The sequence below is a fragment of the Bubalus bubalis genome, chromosome 4 (genome assembly GCF_019923935.1).
Source record: "Bubalus bubalis isolate 160015118507 breed Murrah chromosome 4, NDDB_SH_1, whole genome shotgun sequence".
Lineage (NCBI taxonomy): Eukaryota > Metazoa > Chordata > Mammalia > Artiodactyla > Bovidae > Bubalus > Bubalus bubalis.
Window position 1 is genome coordinate 55767951 of NC_059160.1, and position 20460 is coordinate 55788410.

The 20460-nt window shown below is 39.9% G+C and overlaps 1 protein-coding gene and 1 pseudogene across 1 annotated transcript in view; both read right to left on the bottom strand.

The window, feature by feature from the left end:
- Positions 1 to 775: 775 nt before the first annotated feature.
- Positions 776 to 7415, bottom strand: LOC123333374 (annotated as a pseudogene).
- An 8039-nt stretch (positions 7416 to 15454) lies between these two features.
- Positions 15455 to 20460, bottom strand: part of SLC17A8 (solute carrier family 17 member 8) — a 42188-nt gene continuing 37182 nt past the window's right edge. Inside the window, exons 11-12 of the mRNA XM_006050112.4 lie at positions 18365 to 18492; positions 15455 to 16851 (exon numbers count right to left, since the gene is read on the bottom strand). Of these exons, the coding sequence (XP_006050174.2) occupies positions 16510 to 16851; positions 18365 to 18492 (470 nt within the window). The 3' untranslated portion in view covers positions 15455 to 16509. The remainder of the gene's footprint in view (positions 16852 to 18364; positions 18493 to 20460) is intronic.

Consider the following 20460-nt stretch of genomic DNA (forward strand, 5'->3'; position numbering starts at 1 on the left):
ACTGAATTATACACTTTAAAAGAGTGAAATGTATAGTATGTGAATTATATCTCAGTTTAGAAACTAAAGGATTTAGGTTTTTGAAACGTGGTGCCAGGCTTTTTCTCTCTGCTCTTTGCCCTGTCATTCAGGTAACACACAGCATTACGTGAATTTAATTCTGTGAAACTGATCGATATAAATGCTCACCAAAATAATTTAACCCGTGAGGGTAAGGCCACCCTTCCCTCCTAGCTGTTACACTACTCTCCCATCATCATGACTTGTGACTTGCTTTTTTTCCCCAAATGCCTCTCACATCCACCCTCGACTTTATGTCCCCATCACCATGACCCTTATTCACTTCATGTGGATAAATACACCAGCATGGCTGGGGTACCTACCTCTTTCCTTTTCTTGCCTCTAATCTCCAATCTGTTCTTACAGAACAATCCTAAAAGATCACTTTCATCATTCCTGTGCCCCTAGTTAAGGATACAAAGTTGCTTTCTTAAATGACAAGATTTTTCATATTTTCGTAGCTATTAGGTTGGTGCAAACATAATTATGGTTTTGGACTGTGAATTTTATTTTTTTATTTATTTTTTAAAATTTAAATTTATTTATTTTGATTGGAGGCTAATTACTTTACAATATTGTATTGGTTCTGCCACACATCAACATGAATCCTCCACAGGCGTACATGTGTTCCCCATCCTGAACCCCACTCCCACCTCCCTCCCCGTACCGGACTGTGAATTTTAAATCATTATAACTAAGCTCAAACACATCATTATTAACCAAAATAGGAACCATTACAATCAACACATTTTTGCCAGTGAGAAATAAGTTTGTTTATTACTGTAGTATAAAAATCCATGCTTTGGGATTCAGTGAACTCTTGGAAAGCATTTTCTGCCTCCTGTTAGTTATGGAAGCGTTTTCCCTGAAAAGCGTTGTTAAGATGCTTGAAGAAGTGGTGGTCAGTCGGCGAGAGGTCAGGTGAATATGGCAGATGAAATAAAACCTCAAAGCTCAATTCATTCAGCTTTTGAAGCAGTTGATTGTGTGATGTGTGGTCCTGCATTGTTGTGAAGAATTGGGCCCTTTCTGTTGACCAATGCCAGCTGCAGGCATTGCAGTTTTCGGTGCATCTGATTGATTTGCTGAGCAAACTTCTCAGATGTAATGATTTCACTAGGATTCAGAAAACTGTAGTGGATCAGACTGGCAGCAGACCACCAAACAGTGACCATGACCTTTTTTGGTGCAAGTTTGGCTTTAGGAAGTGCTTTGGAGCTTCTTCTCCAACTCATTGTGTTGTATAAAATCCACTTTCCATTACATGTCACAATCCAATCGAGAAATGGCTCATCATTGTTGCATAGAATAAGAGAAGATGACACCTCAAAATGACAACTTTTTGATTTCCGGTCAGCTCACAAGGCACCCACTTATCAAGCTTTTTCACCTTTCCAATTTGCTTCGAATGTCGAATGATGGAAGAATAGCTGACATTGGATTCTTTGGCAACTTTTCAATTGTAAGAGGATCAGCTTCGATGATGGCTCTCAGCTGGTCGGCATCAACTTCTGACGGCCAGCCACTGTACTCGTTACCTTCAAGGGTCTCATCTCCTTTGCAAAACTTCTTGAACCACCACTGCATTGTATGTTCATTAGCAGTTCCTGGGCCAAATGGCTGTTGATGTTGCAAATTGCCTCTGCTGCTTTACAACCCATTTTGAACTCAAACAAGAAAACTGCTTGAATTTGCTTTTTGTCTAACATTATTTCCCTAGTCTAAAATAGATATAAACAGTAAGTAATAAGCCATTAGCAAAAATGAAAAGCAAGAAATGTGCATTAAAATGATGTATAACATAACCACATTTATTTAGACTATATTCCAATATCAAATGGCAAATTTCAACAATGCAAAAAATTGTGCAGATATGAGCACAATTACTTTTGCACCAACCTAATATTTTCTAAAAAATATTCATCATTTTTCTAAAAAAATGATTCATCATTTTACTATGATTTTGTGTTGCTTCTGCCTTAGAGTTGGAGTTTAGATGCTCAAATGTTAAAAGGTGTGTTGTTGATTTACATGGAAAATGGAACACAGTATTTCAAATCAGCTAATCTGGAAAATTCAGGAAGAATGGTCAATGTAACAACAGCTTATCAAATCAAGTTAACAAGTCGATTCCTGGCATTACTCATTCTGCAATATCTAGTTCCTTTCCCTGTTGCTCCTCCTACTTCCTTTCTGAGAGGAAGGCTTTCTTCTTTGCCCCATGTCTCTAAATCTTGCCTTCTCTTTAAGACCCAGCCCTGGTTCCTGTTCTTCTCTGAGGTTTTCAGGCTAGCCAGTGGTCCTTCCTTTTGGCTGCTCTATGGGATCCTTTTGGCATTTCTAGTTGTCTGGAGGACAGCCTGGGCATCACCCCACACCTTCTAGAGTGTAGCCAAGGTTGAGGACCATTACAAAGTCACATTCTCATCCTTGAATAAATAGGAATAAACAAGACAGACAAAGCCTTAACTCCCAAAGACCTTAAATTCCAGTGGGAAAATAAGCAATAAGCTTATTTTTAAAAAAGATAATTTAGAAAGTGATAAATAAAATAGATAAAAGCATACAAATAATAAAGAGTTGTTAAGAAAGTGGAAGAGGCAACTTAAGACATTCTGAGGGTTCTATTATGTGGAATCTAAAACAGATAAACTCGGGACCTCCCCTCGCCACCACTGGTGAGCCAGTGGTTAAGAATCCATTCTTCCACTGCAAGGGGCATGGGTTCAATCCCTGATTGAGGAAGTAAGATCCCATGTGTTGCACAATGTGGCCAAAAAAAAATGTCAAACTCGCAAAAGCAGAGTAGAATTGTGGTCACTAGGGTTAGGAAGCAAGGAAGGGATATGAGCGGGTGATGGTCAAATGTTACAAAATTTCAGTTATGCAAGATAAATTCTGGAGATCTATTACACAGCATGGTGTCTAGCCAACAGTACTGTATACTCAAAATTGAATAAGTATAGATCTTATATCCAGTGTTTTCACCACACACTAATAATAATGGGAGGAAATCTTTGGGTGGTGATGGATGTGTCTATGACCTTGACACTGATGATGGTTTCATGGGTATGTATATATTCCCAAACTTATAGTTATATACACTAAATAAGCATAGCTTTTTTAATGTGCCAGTCATACCTCAATAAAGTGTTTTTTAAAATATACTTTTAGTGACATTTAACTAAGACCTGAATGACAAGAAGGAGCCTAGATATGAAGAAGGAGCATTGAGACAGGGAGAACAACAAGGTGACGTCATTTGAGTAACAGAAAGGAGGGCAATGAACGAAGGGAGGCGTGGAACAATACAAAATTGAAAAGGAAGTCAGAAGATGTAGGGACTTGAGAGCCATAGTGAAAATTTGGTTTTTATTTTAATTGAGATGAGAAGCTATGGTAGGTTTGCCTGTAGAGATGATCACTATAATCCTTGCAATCCAATATGGATGTCACATTGCAATGTGATTTTGAGGCTCCTTCCATCAGGGGATGAAATCTATCATCCCTCTCCTCAAACTGGGGATGGCTCTGGAACCAAAAAATGTGGGAGAAGTGACACTGTGAGGCATCTGAGACTTGGCCTCAAGAGGCCCCTACTGATTCCATTCTCTCCTTCTTATAATGTAAGAAGTACATTATATCTATTATATCTATAACGTCTATCATGTAATGAAGCTGGGTCTAGCCAGTCAGAGGATATGAGGCCATGTGGTAGAGAGCCAGGGCACCACAGGCAACAGCTAGCACCAACAGCCAGTAAAGCCATCTAGGTCATCCAAACCAAGTCAAGCACAAGATGACTACAGTCACAAGGGTGACCCCAGGGAAGACCAGTAGAAGAACCACCTGGTTGAGTCCAACTGAAATAGCCAACCCGTAGAGGTGTGAGCCAGTACATAGTTTTGTGTCTCAAAGACATAAAATCAGTGGTGATTTGCTCTCAAGTGATAGACAAGTAATACAGAAATCTCTGGGGTTTTAAATAGGAGTAAAATAACATTTGCATATTTTAAATACCAGTTTCATCCTTAAAACAATAATGAATCCATCCATAAAAGCTATGGTCTTCGATCTCTCTAAAAAAGATAAAATATTATATCCTTCACCAGAGAGACAGTGCAGCTCACAGAGATATGCTGGACAACTGGTGCCTTAAACCTTTCTCTACAAAAAATGAAATCTTATCCTCAAGCATATTAAAACTGTGTGAAACCACAAACACTAGACAAAAAAGAGCCAAAAGTCATTTGACTCTTTACCCCATTTCAGCCAAAAATAGAGTGAGAGAAATTCTGATGAAAACCAGGATCACATTTTAGACCAAAACTCATTATGAAATGTGTTCCTAAAGAAGATTAAAAAGGAACTATCTGCAAACCTCAAACCATGGAATTTCCATTTTATGTTATGTTGAAATAATCAAGAAAGCATTACATCATTCTTAAAAATGTGACAGACTGAAAGATGATCTTTGAATATGAATCCTTGGGAACAACTCTAAAACAATCAGCACTATCAAAATATAAAAAGCTATTTTGTGGGGAAAAAATTCTGTAATTAGTGAAAGCCAAGATGCTTGCTCTTGCTGTGCATAATTGTTTGATCTGCAGAGAAATGGGATTCACTTTGGTTGTATAAATAGCATTATTTCTTAATGGTTCTTTAAGTGATAATATTTAACCAGCCTTTATGGCTATTTATTCACAGTACTTCATAGTATTTTCCATTAATTTATAGTTACATTCCAATCAAGGATGTTAACATCTTTCTGGGGTGTTTCTCATCACCCTTTAGTATATATCGTGGTCAAACATCATGTAGCTTTAAAAGACACCATGCAAGTACTTTCAAAATGAGTTTATCTACTTAATGTCAATATTTTATAATCACTACTAGGAACAGTATGAAAGATGACAAATAAATTGGAGAAGTTCCTGCCTACCTGATTGCCCCACCACTCCAAGCCAAGCTCCCCAGTGGATCTATTAAACAGTAGAGAAAGAAGAAAGGGGGTATGGAAAAGGATTAGAACAAAGACTCCAAATGAAGGAAGGAGATGGGAACTATGATAGAAAATTAAGTTCCATGAAGAAAAAAGAAGATGGGACTATGAGAACGCCAGGCGCCTAAGCTAGAGAATCAGTTTTCCACAAAGAGCATCTCAGGCAATGCCTACAATTTACTAGGTTTCCTTCAATTTAGTACTGGTAGTTCTAGTCAAATCTTATTTTATTTTTTTGGCCATGCTGTGTGTCTTTCGGAATCTTAGTTCCCCGGCCAGGGATCCAACTAGTGCCCCGTGGTAGTGCAAGCCCAGTGTCCTGACCACTGGACTGCCAGGGAATTCCCAATCTTAGACCTCTTTTGGATCATGGAAACCTTTGAAACTATGACAGCAGCTGTAGATGACAGATAAGCCTTCTCTCCAGATGACTTTCGGAGAGAAGTCACAACTTACCATCTGGTTCATATTTTCTTGTGTGTTCGCAGACCTTATGTTGAGAAATCTGCAGGTCTCCAGTACCTACACCTCACAATCACGACCCACAACATCAGTGGCTTTAACCCACTTCAGGGGGCTTCCCTGGTAGCTCAGGTAGAAAAGAATCTGCCTGCAATGCAGGAGACCCCGGTTCCATTCCTGGGTTGGGAAGCTCCCCTGGAAAAGGAAAGAGCAACCCACTCCAGTATTCTTGGGCTTCCCTGGTGGCTCAGACCGTCAAGAATCCGCCTGCAATGCAGGGGACCTGGGTTTGATCCCTGGGTTGGGAAGATCCCCTGGAGGAGGGCATGGCAACCCACTCCAGTATTCTTGCCTGGAGAATCCCATGGATAGAGGAGTCTGGCGGGCTGCAGTCCATGCGGTCGCAGAGAGTCAGACAGGACTAAGCGACTAAGCACACAACCAGCTTCAGGATCTGTCTTCACTCCTCCTTTTCTGTGAGGCTGTATCTGTATGAAATTTGTGGCGAAGTTAATTTCATCAACAAATGTTCCCCTTCTTCGCCTCGTTTTCATACGGCAGGTTAGTTCTGCTTGACCACAAGCCTGACTGAAATGTGGCTCCATCCAGCCCCACCCGATTAAGCTGAGGGAAAAAAAGAGAAGCAGATCCACCTGGCAGCAACTCTCTAGCCCGTTTACCCGGATCCTACAAAAGTCATCATAAGGATGGCCGAAAGTGTCCAAAGTCTCTCACATCCATGGTATGTCTAAGTTATTTGACTTCAGCTTTACTGCAGGATCCAGACGTTGTAATTAGGCATGAGAAGGTTACCTCAACTTGTCAGGATCCCAAGATGGCGCCGCCCACATTCGCAAATCACACCTCAGTCTGCACTTGGCAGGATACACCTGACAGGGAAAATCTAACCCGTCAATCCTCCAACTCAGCGCTCATTCTAGAAAATAGGACCTGCACGCCTTATTAAGACATCCTCGACCTCCTGGCCAAGCACACCCAGTTTCTGAGTTGTCTCTTCTAACATTTTGTAAAAGTTTTCTCTTGCCCAAAATCGCTGGGAAGACTGCATCACTGCTAGTAAGCATTAAACTACCCCTCCCTACCGCCCCTCTGCCATGGGTTGTTTCCCTTAAATAAAGGACACCAAAGTCAGTACTAAATTGTTTTAATTTTGTCATGTGACGGCAGAGAGAGAAAGAGAGAAAAGAGAGGGGAAGGGAGGAAAGGGGGGAAAAGAAGAGAAAGGTTATTTTGTGCTGTTCCTGTTCCTGTGTTTGAAGAGCTTTCCAGCCCTGGAGTCGTAGTCACCTCCCAGACTCAAAATTCTCTCTATCTAGCCGTATCTGCTTCTCTGGACATTTCTTCCTTTAAACAAAAACAAAAACAAAAACAAAAAAAACACCTATTTTTGTTTCACGCATGCAGTGACACAACTTTTCTTCTCTTTTAGATTAAAGTTTTTCTACTCCCTGCGATGTTGGGTTTCCTCCAGTTACCTTCCTCCCTATCAGGGTTGAGCTCTGTCTTTAGTATCGGAAACTTTCCTGAACTCTCAGCAATCTTTGGCTGTCTATTCATATGTAAGAGGAAGACAGTAAAAAGTCCAGCCTTTGTTGAATACACTCTATGAGGCTTTTATCCTCACCACTACACTAAAACAATGACCTCCGTGCCGCAATTCCAATGGCCCATTCTCAGCCCTCTTACTTTATTTAACAGCAGCTTTGATGCAACTGATTGTGCCCTGACCCTATGCTAACAATCACCCCTCCTTCAAGCCATTCTTTCTTCACCTAGCAGCAGGATGCCATACTCTCTGGGTCCCCTTCTCTAGCCCGCTTCCTCACTTTTCCATATCCTCTGCTAACTCCTCCTCATCTCCTGACATCTCTCTCTGTTGGACTGCTCCCAGGGCTCAATCACGTGCAAGTCTTGATGATCTCATCCAGGTCTCGTGGCTTTAACTGCCATCCGTGTGATGTGACAGTGACTCATGAATGTACAGCTCCAGCTCTGACCTCTGCCCTGAATCCCAGACTGCCTTCTACTGCCCACTGGTATTGCTACTCAGCAATCAATCAGTTCAGTTCAGTTCAGTCGCTCAGTCGTGTCCGACACTTTGCCACCCCATGAATCACAGCACGCCAGGCCTCCCTGTCCATCACCAACTCCCGCAGTTCACTCAAACTCACGTCCATTGAGTCGGTGATGCCATCCAACCATCTCATCCTCTGTCTTCCCCTTCTCCTCCTGCCCCCAATCCCTCCCAGCATCAGAGTCTTTTCCAATGAGTCAACTCTTCACATGAGGTGGCCAAAGTACTGGAGTTTCAGCTTTAGCATCATTCCTTCCAAAGAACACCCAGGACCCATCAATAGGCAAATAAAATTCCCAAGTCAAACATGTCCAAAATTTTCGATCCTGGATTTCTCCCCCTACCAAGTCTGATCCTCCCCAGTCTTCTGCTTCTCAGCAAATGTTCTGTCTTCCTTTGAAATATGTCTGGAACCTAACCACTTTAAAAGACTTGGTATTCTTTAAATATGCCAGGTGTATTCCCACTTCATGCACGGCATTCGTACTTGCTTTTTCTTATTCCTGGAACCCTTGGCCTAAATAGGCTCCTGACTTCTTCCTTACTGCCTTTAGGTCTCTGCTGAAAGTTCACTACATCCCTGAATATGCCAACCCCTCACTCCCTGTCCCCTTACGCTGTTCTATGTTTGTCTTTAGCACTTATCACCCTCTCACATGCCATATACTGAATTTAATTATCAACCTGCTTACTTGCAGTGTCTGTCCTCTAGAATGTAAGCTCTATGAGAGCAGAGACTTATTTTGTTCTCTTATCTTCTATTCGCAGTGCCTAGACCATTATTGGAGAAGGCAATGACACCCCACTCCAGTACTCTTGCCTGGAAAATCCCATGGACGGAGGAGCCTGGTAGGCTGCAGTCCATGGGGTCGCTAAGAATCGGACACGACTGAATGACTTCACTTTCACTTTTCACTTTCATGCATTGGAGAATGAAATGGCAACCCACTCCAGTGTTCTTGCCTGGAGAATCCCAGGGACGGGGGAGCCTGGTGGGTTGCCATCTATGGGGTCGCACAGAGTTGGACACGACTGAAGTGACAGCGCAGTAGCAGCAGACTATTATAAGTGCCCAATAATTGAAATGCTCATTGCTGCTGCTGCTAAGTCGCTTCAGTCGTGTCTGACTCTGTGCAACCCCATAGACGGCAGCCCACCAGGCTCCCCCGTCCCTGGGATTCTCCAGGCAAGAACACTGGAATGGGTTGCCATTTCCTTCTCCAATGCATGAAAGTGAAAAGGGAAAGTGAAGTCGCTCAGTTGTGTCTGACTCTTAGCGACCCCATGGACTGCAGCCCACCAGGCTCCTCTGTCCATGGGATTTTCCAGGCAAGAGTACTGGAGTGGGGTTATAGATGATAAATAATTGTAGATTGAATGAATGAATGTTTATTCCCATTGGAAGGGCATGGTGGGTGGCCTCCACAGGAAAGGATTGGGCAGGGGTCTACTTATTTTGATGGGGAAACCCCCAACTGTCAATGACTATAAGCCTTTCTCTTAGAAAGTGAGTTCCTACCACTCACACTGTGAATCCTTAGGTCTCTTGCCTAGAGGGTATGAGCTTGATGACCAGCATTTTGGAAACTTGGTGCATGAATGTGGCTGAAAGTTTTCAGTGTTTAGGATGGAAACTTTTAATTAATACCCCTGTGTTTAATGAGGTTCATTCATTCATTTATTCAAAAAATATTTACCAAGTGGCTATTAAATGCCAGACACTGTTCTAGGTACTTGAGATTCATCAGTGACCAAAACAGACTGAAGTCTCTATCTTTTGGAATTTATATGCAGCTATGACAAGTATTCTTGAATCCAGAGATTTCCTGTGCAGAAAATAAAGCTCCCATTTTGCACTAGGTGTGGGGAGGGGCAGTTTAGTGGTTGAGCTCTGCAGTTATAACTACTCCTTAAATGCACTTTCACTAGGGTTGCTACATCAGGCATTTCTAACCTTCAACCAGCCCTGTGTTTTCAGTTCCCTTTCTCTAACGTCAGTCTACCCACTCACTCTGTTCTCCAGAGGTACCTGTCCCTGGTACCTCCAAAGTCTCAGCTTCCGCTCATTCGGTAACACAAAACAGCTTCCTTCTTTTCTGATTTGGTTCTGCTGAAGTCAGTTAAGGCTGATGTATCCCTATTTCACTCCCCAAATGTGGTTGTCTCTTCCTTTCTCTTGTCCTGGAAAATTTATGTGCTCTTTTATTCCTTTATTATAATCTTAGGAAGTAGACTTACATTTAACCTGCCATGTTTGACCAATCAACCTGAAAATCACCTCCAGCATAATCATCCTTAAGTACGTCAGATTTTGAAGAATATGTTTATTGAGCCTCTATTCTGCGTAGGGCATGTACTGAGCATCTGGACAGTGTTTGTGTTTCCATATCTTGGATGTCTGAGAGAAATTCAATCTTCTGGCAACCCTCTGAAACTCCCCACCACCACCACCACCACCACCACCACCACCACACACACACACACACACACACACACAGAGTAAGCATTGGGTTCAGCCTTCCTATCGGGGTAACCAGGGAAAATTGGGAAAATAGAGGGGCCCCTATTTTCCCTAGGGGTTTTCTTCCATCTCACTCCAGTCCAGCAGTTGGTGAGAATAGGGATCTCACCTGTTCATCTGGGTTTTCACCTGGCCCTGTACTGGCATCTGGATCAAACTACCAGAGCTCATTCCATCAGTTCGCTCACACCTTCCTGAAATTACTGGGACATTCTCCTGACTTTAAAAATTACCATTGTCTGAAATTACTGCAGCCAGGAGAAGAGGTGGAGAACAGATTAAACATTGAATTAAGATTAATATTTAGTTAAGATTAATATGATATTGTAAATCAATATACTTCAACTTTTAAAAAAGAACTAAGATTAAAATATGGCCATTAGAGTTCTTGAGTATAAGTTCTGCTCTGAAACACCATTTATATTTTAATAAATAGTTAAATACTTGGGAATAAATAGTTGAAATTTCCTCATTGAGTGGCCATGAGAATTAAATCAGATCACATATGGAATGGGCCTAGCATAAGAAATGAAATTTAAAGAAAATTTCAGTGAGAAATGAAATTTAAAGAAAATTTCAGCTTCCTTAGCTCTTCAGATTGGTCCGCATGGCTATTAAGGCCAGGTTTGAATCAGACCAAAATCTACTGTACTTTAATGACTTTTGATTCTAATAAAGATATCAATCTCTGTGGTTTCTCCTGGAAGGGGCCCAAATAGACTTTCCATACAAGATTTACTCCCTACGACTTAGTTCCAATCTCCTAGAATACCGTGTAGCACAGTCACGGCATTTTTGGCACTCAGGGTTAGGAGAATCTTTCAATATGCCAAGTGAGAGTTCACAAGACCCCTACCTAGTAGAGTTGAGTAACAGAAGCAACTAGTGCTCTCTCAGTAATTCACATGCTTTCCTTTATTCTCCACCCAAACTAGGAGCAGAAATAACACTGCATTTCCAGGTAAGGTAGTGAAAAGCCAGTGTGCCTCCTTCTCCCTCCCCACTTCTTTGTTCACAGTGATATTAAATCTTATAAACAAGTGTGGTATATACATACAATGGAATACTACTCAACTATAAAAAAGAATGAAATATTGTCCTGTGCAGCACCAGGGACAGATCAGAGATTCCCATACTAAGTGAAGTAAGTCACACTGAGAAAGACAAACATAATATCACTTATATGTAGAATCTAAAAAATTATACAAATGAATCTACATACAAAAAAAATAGACTCAGACATAGAAAATAAACTTAAAGTTACCAAAGGGGGGTGGGGGGAGGGGTGGATAAATTAAGAGTATGTGTTAAGAGATACACATGACCTCATATAAAATAAACAACAAGGATTGTTGCACAGGGAACAGTATTCAATATCTTAACCTATAATTGTTCTCAGCTTTCTTAAAGCTGAGCACTGAAGAATTGATGCTTTTGAACTGTGGTGTTGGAGAAGACTTTTGAGAGCCCCTTGGACTGCAAGGAGATCAAACCAGTCAATCCTAAAGGAAATCAGTCCTGACTATTCATTGGAAAGACTGATGCTGAAGCTGAAACTCCAATACTTTGGCCACCTGATGTGAAGAACTAACCCCTTAGAAAAGAGCCTGATGCTGGAAAAGGTTGAAGTCATGAAAAGACAGGGACAACAGAGGATAAGATGGTTGGATGGTATCACCAACTCGATGGACATGAGTTTGAGCAAGCTCCGGGAGTTGGTGATGGACAGGGAAGCCTGGTGTGCTGCAGTCCATGGGGTTGGAAAGAGTACGACACGACTGAGCAACTGAACTGAACTGAACCTATAATGGAAAAGAATCTGGAAAAGTATATTTTAAAAATTGCTTATATGTTCCAAATTGTGAACAACAAAATGGTAAGTGGAGAAAAAATAAATCCTGGGTACCTGACTGACTGGAATAAGCCTCCAGTCCACTCAATCCAACCCACACTCAGCTAGTAACACAAGAGAGAAATAAACATTTGCTGATATTTAAGGTTTAATTTAATACCACAATAACCCTAGGGAAATAAATTAGTTCTAGAGAACTTGTAAAGATAAAATTAAAAGGGACTTCAGCATCCATTAATGGCAGACTACGTAGTTCAGACCAACTCCACACTAGAAAAGACAACAAAAAATGTTTTTAATGTATGCTCAAAAGCATTGTAGAACCATCATGGCAGTGAAAAATCACCTGGCCACCATCTGGCCATCTGGGCGAAGATGAAAGTCCAGATAAGTAAGCCTGACATTTGGGGTCACTTTTCTCCTGGGAGCATTTGCTAATTATAACAAAGCCAGTATTTGATATCTGAGTAGTTTGATAACCTGGTATAGACATAAAAGTTGGATGCTGGGGAAAACACAGTATGTGGGATGGGACCCTGAAGTACTGTATTCCAGGAACAAGAGTGAATTGAAAGAAAAAGAGCCTCCACACTGCCTGTAGCCCAACTTCAGATCATCTGGGTGGCCCAGAATATCTCAGGCCTTTCAAATGGATTAAAGAGATTCCAGATTGCTAATGCCTTCAGGCTCTTGAAAGAAGCAAATGAAAATCCTTTCTGGAGAAAAAGGAAGCAAACAAACACACACACACACATTATTTTAAGCCTAAAATAAACAAACATTTTTTCTAAAAAGTTCTACAAGCAATTTTCAAATATAATTTTGGATACAATCAAAGAAAACAAAGCACAGGCAGAGATAAGATACTGTGAACAAGAGTCAGAAAAACCAGTAGAAAAATAGACGCAGAATTACATGGTCTCCAGATAGTGACACTGATCAGACTTTAAAATAATTAGCTCCTTGAGTTCCAGGAAATAAAATACAGTGTTGAAAATTTCAGCAGAGAACTGGAAATATTTTATTTAAGGATATAGCAGGATTGAAAAAGAACCACTAAATGTTCTAAAATTGAAAACACAATAACTGAAATTAAGAACACAATGAGTGGAGTTTTACTAGACTGAACCTTGTAGAGAGAGAAATAAAGAACTTAAAAATAAGTCAGAAAATATCCAGAATAACACAGATAGAGACAAAAAGGATGGAAAATACAGAAGTGATGGTCAGAGTGCTACCCGAAGACTAGCATCCGTTCTGGGTTCTCAGAAAGAGCCTACAGAAAAAAGAGGCCAAAATCAGTATAGTAAGACAGAATGGCTGAAAATTTTCCAAAAGTGATGTAAGACATTGAGCTCCAGATTGAAAATAAAATTAAGTGGACTTGGCAGAGAAGAGAGAAAAGGCCACTTTCTTAAAAGTCAAAGATGACTCAAAGATTTATTTCCAGTGAAAGGGTGATGTAATTAACTGAGATAAGAAACAGAGAGGGAGGAAAAGGTCTGTTGAGCTCAGAAGGAATCAGTGTGAAATAGAAATAGTAAGTTCCAATTTTTACTTTGAATTTAACACCCAGGCAGGGATAATAAATGTGTCCTTATTTCTTAAACAATTACTATTTTTCTTGTTATGTTCATGTTCCAAAACTTTCATTGTTTAAAAAGGACCAGTCAAACTTTCTCGTCTCAAGAATCTAGCACCTCAGGTCTCCTTCCCTTCTTGCTAGAATCCATAGTTTGCCTTTAAGAACTGGCCTACAAATGGATATTTGCAGCAAAACGTACAGTAACTTGCAAACCATTCAATACACTTGCCTGATGTTCCAATATAATTATTTGCTCATTGCAACCTTTACTAAACCCATCACAACAAAATAATGTGTTTTCTAGTTTTTAACACCATGACTTAGGACCCCATTTTTTAAATACTGTAAGGACAAGTGACAGGTGCCCTAAAGGCTTTGATTTATCAAAGTAATTTGTCAAATTTCTACATATGCTGCTGACTTCAAATGTTGGAGTAAGTACAACTTTGTGTCACAATCTGCAATATTGCCTTAAGGATTACCATGAGTTCTTAAAATAGTTATTGACTTCATTAACAGAAGGAAAAAAGAAAACACTGGCTACCATAAATTTCTGGGTTTTTTTTACTTAGAAAACGCACGACTTTCACAATAAATCCTGTCAAGAGTGAAAATGAAACAGCATGCTTTCTTTTCAACCCAAAAAAGGTTAAAAGATGATAATGATGATGATAAGTAATGTTTATTGAGCACTTTCTATGTGCCAGGAATTGTTCTAAGTTACATAGTTTCACTAAAGAGATTTAAATACATATAATAACATAAATGATATACCAATGACATAAATAATACTATTTGATAGTCAGGCATTTTCCCCCCAAAAGTATTCTTTTTATAAAATACATTACAATTCTGCTGATACAGTTAGGGGCCAGAAATACATATATACGGAAGAAATTAGAAAAAAAAATCCTACAATAACAAACTATAAGAAAATCTACCATTTTTTTCTATAATACTATCTTTTTCTTCTGAAATTAGAATTAAAAATTTCAAAAAAAATAAAAAGGAAAATAATTTTATTTTCAAGCAACATTTTTACATGCCAATATTGTTTTCAAATATCATTAAATTTTAAAATATATTTAGAGAGTATCCATGTGATTGCCTTATGCAAAGATAAGTTTTTCAGCACTAACTGTGGATCTAGTTGTCCCAGATGTTTACGTTCAGTGTTTCACTGTTTAACTACTGCTATGTTATTGTGGTTTCTCTGAATATCATTCTGAGTAAAGTCATTAGGAATACTTCAATCATAATTTTGTCTAATTGATCAAGCTTCCTAGTATCACCAGCCAAAACGGCTAAAGACATACATTTTTTTTTTTAAATAGAGGACTCTTCTAAGAGAATTTTACCTAATACAATGCATGAACCAACTTCTTAAATTACTAAATGTCTTAAAGATTTACAAGTAATTTGGGACATTATTTAACCACATTCTTGACATTATGATGGGTTTAAATTGTATTTTTTAGCTCACACTACACAGTTTGTAGGACCCTACTTCCCTGACCAGGGATTGAACTGGGACCCCTGCAGTGGAATGGCAGAGTCCTAACCACAGGATGCCAGGGAATTCCCTGAAGGCCTAAAATTTAGTTTATTTCTTCTCAGCCATTCTGACCATCAGATTCCTGGAACTTTGCTATTTTGCTAAGTTTTTCATTTTTCCTCTTCTTCTTTTTTTAACCTATTTGAATCTCTCATATAGTCTGTGACTCTTGTTATTAAAAAAAATAAGAAAAGTATGAATTCATGTTATGAGTTTCCCTGGTGGCTCAGATGGTAAAGAGTCTGCCTGCAATTCAGGAGACCTGCGTTTGATCCCTGGGTTGGGAAGATCCTCTGGAGAAGGAAATGGCAACCCACTCCAGTATTCTTGCCTGGAAAATCCCATGGATGGAGTTGCCTGGCAGGCTACAGTCCGTGGGGGTCGTAAAGAGATGGACACGACTAAGCAACTTTCACATGCATATGAATTCACAGACTCATTTGGCTCTCAGATTACCTAGGGCCCTAAGGATGTTTGAATCCAGTCCCCCATATGATGTTTGAATGTTCTCTGCCACATCAACCCAAATGTTTTCCATCCTCCATGCCTGCCAAGATAGGGAATTATGCACATGACAACCCACTCCATTTACAGTTTTCATTATTAAAAATATCTCTTCTAACCTGAAGCAAAACCTTCTTCTCCAAAACTGACATCTATTTTGGACTCCACCAATCTCAACACTTGGAGTAGGAAATGGCAACCCACTCCAGTATTCTTCTCTGGAAATCCCATGAACAGAGGAGCCTGAAGGGCTGAAGTCCATGGGATTGCAAAGAATCGGACATGGCTGAGCATGCATGCATGCACACAATCTCAGCACTGCCTCTGGCAGGATGACCCTGAGCAAGTCCGTCTTTTGTTGCTTTCTTTTCCTCAGTTGTAAAATGGGGATAAGAATTGTTATGTCATGGGGTGTGGAGATTAAATGAGAATGTAATAAAGCATCTGGCACAATACAGGGCCTTTGAAAGCAGTGGCCTTTATTAGGAATAGGAAACCCACCCCTGCATGGCTGCTCTCATACAGGTAGTAACAGCTATTTTTTTCTCTCCTCCAGGCCAAATATCCCCATTTCCTTCCATTTTTCTTTGAAAAACATGGCATTTTGTCTCTTATTCTTCCAATCATTCCTTCCTGAATAGTTTATTCTTTGAGAGAAGAATCAACTGCAAATCAAAAAACTTATAGCCATACGTTTTATGAACTTAGAGCAAGTTGTTTCCCTACTGCTGAGTAAATCTCTCCCTGCTCCCCCACGTGCAACAACGTCCCTAGAGTTAACCCCCTGGCAAGCCAGCCTATGGAGAAAACAATGGGTATGGATACTTTCTGGTTCTAAAGTGCGGAGGAGCCGGAAGTGCCCCTCAGACATTAGGATGCATCTGAGAAGTTTTCCCCTTCATTCTGGTAGGATGTCAGCTCTTCCTCGTTGAGGGTCACTCCTCTCTGTCCTCTCCACTCCTTTCTCTGGACTTCACAATTCTGGGTGGTGGCTCCATATGACATCTTTCTGGGACTTGCAAAACTCTCATAGTTGAGTTCTGTCTCCTCAGCTAATTCATCCTGGTCAATGATTCCACACTTCTCCTCAGAAAGGTTTTCGGGGTCTGCCCACTCCTGTTTCTCCCCAGAAGCAAAGACCCCATAGAAGATGACACCACTGTAGTGCACCAAGGCAGCTATGAGGAACACATTCTGCCACTCCTCACGGGTCTGAACAAGGAAACAGTACCAATTAATATTTTAACCCAAAACAGAAATGAACAGTGTCTTCTGGAGTCCTCCGCTGGGACAAAAGCACTTAGTCACCGCAAAGCAATGCCGTGCTTCTTGGGAAGACATGTGGCAGATGCATGCCCAGGACCCAAATGGAATTTGAGTGTTTAAAAAATCAAAGTTAAGACTACAGTGAATATGCATTTTTTTTTAATTTAGAAAAATATTTTATAAAATAAACATCCTGTAAGATCCTTGCTGCACCATTTCACAGCTCTCCTAAATATACAAATGAGGTTAAATTAAATTTGCTTTAGGAACCCACCATTGTAAATATCAGAGGTCTCCTTCTTGCTTGCTTTGGATATATGACAATTTGAGTCACGAAAATGCTCAGTTTGTACTGCCCAGTAGCTTATGTATAATCGTATTTTCTGTGAAAATATATTGTATAAAAAATAATGGGAATTTGCGTTGAAAGATTTACTAACAGAATTAATAATCATATTACCAATCCTATTGTCTCATGAACAGAGAGAGAGTTTGGATCCTCTGCCTGTAAAGTCACCAGAGCCCACCTTTCTTTTCTATCAAAAGATAAGAAATGTTATCCCACACTTTCTTCTCCAAGAAACTGGGAGGATTTCTGAAGTTATATTTTTAATAGGATATGCAACAATAAAGAAATAGTTGGGTAAAAATGCCAGAGTATCAAACAATGTTAATTTGCAGAAGGCAGCATATCTAAAACCCTTTCAAAGACAGAGATGAAGAAACCATCTGGCCTGTGGCTGAATTCTGGACGGATCTGGGATCCTCCTGTACTACCCACCTTAGTCTAAATACACAAACCTGCAGTAATGACCTGCTGCCACACCTGCGTAGGTTCTTAGGAAGGGTCATTAATGTCTTGTTTGTTTTCTTCATAATAAGGAAGTATAACTGCACTGATATTTTCATGCTGGAGCATGCTAAGCAATAATTGGAAATGGCGATAAAGTCTAATTACTTGGAATTATAAAACAACCTTGGGTAATTTATTTATCCTGAATTGATTGCCTCAGTTTCTTTTTGTGTCTTTAAACAGTCTTTATGGTATTATCACTTCTTCTACACACACACACCCCACTTCTATTTCTCAGTTTAAGAAACATAGACCCAGAGGGATGGAATGGGGAGGGAGGAGGGAGGAGGGTTCAGGATGGGGAACACATGTATACCTGTGGCGGATTCATTTGGATATTTGGCAAAACTAATACAATTATGTAAAGTTTAAAAATAAAATAAAAAAAAAAAAAAGAAACATAGAACCAAACATCAGTCAGTCCTGCTGCCATCAATAAATGATACTTTTTTAAAAGAAGAAGAAAAATGAAAAAAAATAGAAGCTCAAGTGACTCAGCCAAGTCAAGGACATACACTTTACACAGGCTGGGATAGGGCCTTGAGACTTTGTGCAGTATTTCGGTCCTCTCATACTGTAACCCACAACCCCAAAGGAAACCATTACCTTGTGCTTGGTCATTGCACCCACAATAAGGGGACAGACCATTCCAGAGAGGGTTCCCACTCCATTTGAGATTCCCATGAGAATGCTGGCATAGCGAGGGGCAATATCCAAGTGGTTGACATTGAAACCTATAGTGAATCCAAACATCTCAAAATCAGACTCAGGAACAGAAATCCAAATACATTTTGGAAAATATTTAGCTTTCCCCAACTCTCATCAATCTCTTTCCTCTACTAATGGATACCTGTACCAAAAGGGCTGGCTTGAGAATTGTCAGGCTGCGTCTGGTCATAGCAGAAAACCATGCTGTGATTGATTAGTAACGGCTACAACGGGTTCTTCATGGGGAGAATTATGGCACCTCTACCTTCTCGGCTTGAAACCCCAAAATAATGGTGTTTGGGGCAATACTGAAAAGCACAGCCTGGATCACATTTATTCAGAGTAAGCAATCACACAATTACATTGTTGTTGTTTAGTCCCTAAGTCGTATTCGACTCTTTTGCAACCCATGAACTATAGCCCTCCAGGTTCCTCTGACCATGGGATTTCCCAGGCAAGAATACTGGAGTGGGTTGCCATTTCCTTCTCCAGGGGATCTTCTTAACCCTGCACTGCAGGCAGATTCTTTACCACCGAGCCACCAGGTAAGCCCACACAATCACATACAGTGTGATTAAAACTAAATCTTGCTTCGTAATATCCTCCTTCCTAGCTCTCAGCTCACTCCCAAAAGGCCGCCACAGGTAGGTCTGCCTTAGTACCACATGGCATATTATAAAGGGCTCTTTTTGGATAAGAAAAATTTATACAAACATTTGCAGGATCCTCTGTAATTTACAAAACACTTCCACATACATACTTGATTTGGAATTTGTAAATCTGGATTCGAATCTTATTCTTATCTCTTAAACAAGTCATCTTTAGGACTTTGTTTCCTCATCTCTATTTTGAGGGTCATATTACTCCTTAACTCATAAAGATGCTGTGAGATGAGACTTCGGGGAAATATGTATGCGAGAGCTCTTGGCAACAGCTGAGCTCTAGTAACTATCACGGTTATATCAGCAATATCAGCATCGCTGCTGTTGCTGCCACTGTAAAACACACCCGTCACTCTGGGGTCTTTAATGAATAGGTAATGCTGCAAGGAGTGGTAAAATAAAAAATCACCAGTACCTCACTATTCATCTGTTTTTCAGGAGAAAAGGATGAGTGGAATGAAGGAAGCAGGAAGGCAGAGGAAGGACAAGGCTTTGAAAGAGGAGGCATCAGGCACTGGGAACCAATTCTGCCAGTGTAGCCCACGGTTGCATTTTAGAGTCAGACCTTGGATCTGGCTTTTTAATTGAGATGCAAACCTGGACAAATGATTTAATCTTTCTGAACCTCAGCTTCTTCATCTATAAACTGGGATAATCATTCTTATAAAACTGTTGTAAGAATTAAGATAAATAATATATGTCAATTACATAGGTTCAAGGAGGTGAAAGCCAACATCAGGTTCTTTTCAGTACAACATCTATCTACCCAGTTTACTTTCCTGAGCTGGCAAAGTGTCTGGCACATAGTAGGTACTCAATATATAATTATTTAATTAATTACCAACTTGAACTCTGAAATTACAGCAGGGGGTTATAGGTTTTATTTACTCATATTTTTATTTTCCCTTGTCTTGCTTTTTAATGCTCTATTTTGTGCAAAGAACTAAAAATATAATTTAAAAAAATTCTTTTTCTAATCCAGCCTATTGGCTGCTTGTTTTATTTCTTACCTCTGTTCAGAGAGAATTTTAAGAAAACCTTTCTGGAATAAACACACCTTCTCTTGCAGATCAAAGTGGCAGAAAATCAGAATATAAAACAGCTGCAAGATTAATTAATCTTACTGTTTATTTGAATGTGATAAACACTTTATTAGAAAAGAACCCAGAGATAAGAAGCAATTAATATGATTGGCGAGTATTATATTCTGATACAAAGCCTAGACATCTGCGTTCAGCTAAAGATAATATGAGAAAAGCCATTTCAGTTTCTAGCTACATAATCCTGGGGTTTGGGGGAAATATCATTGAGAAACTGAGATACTAATAGATT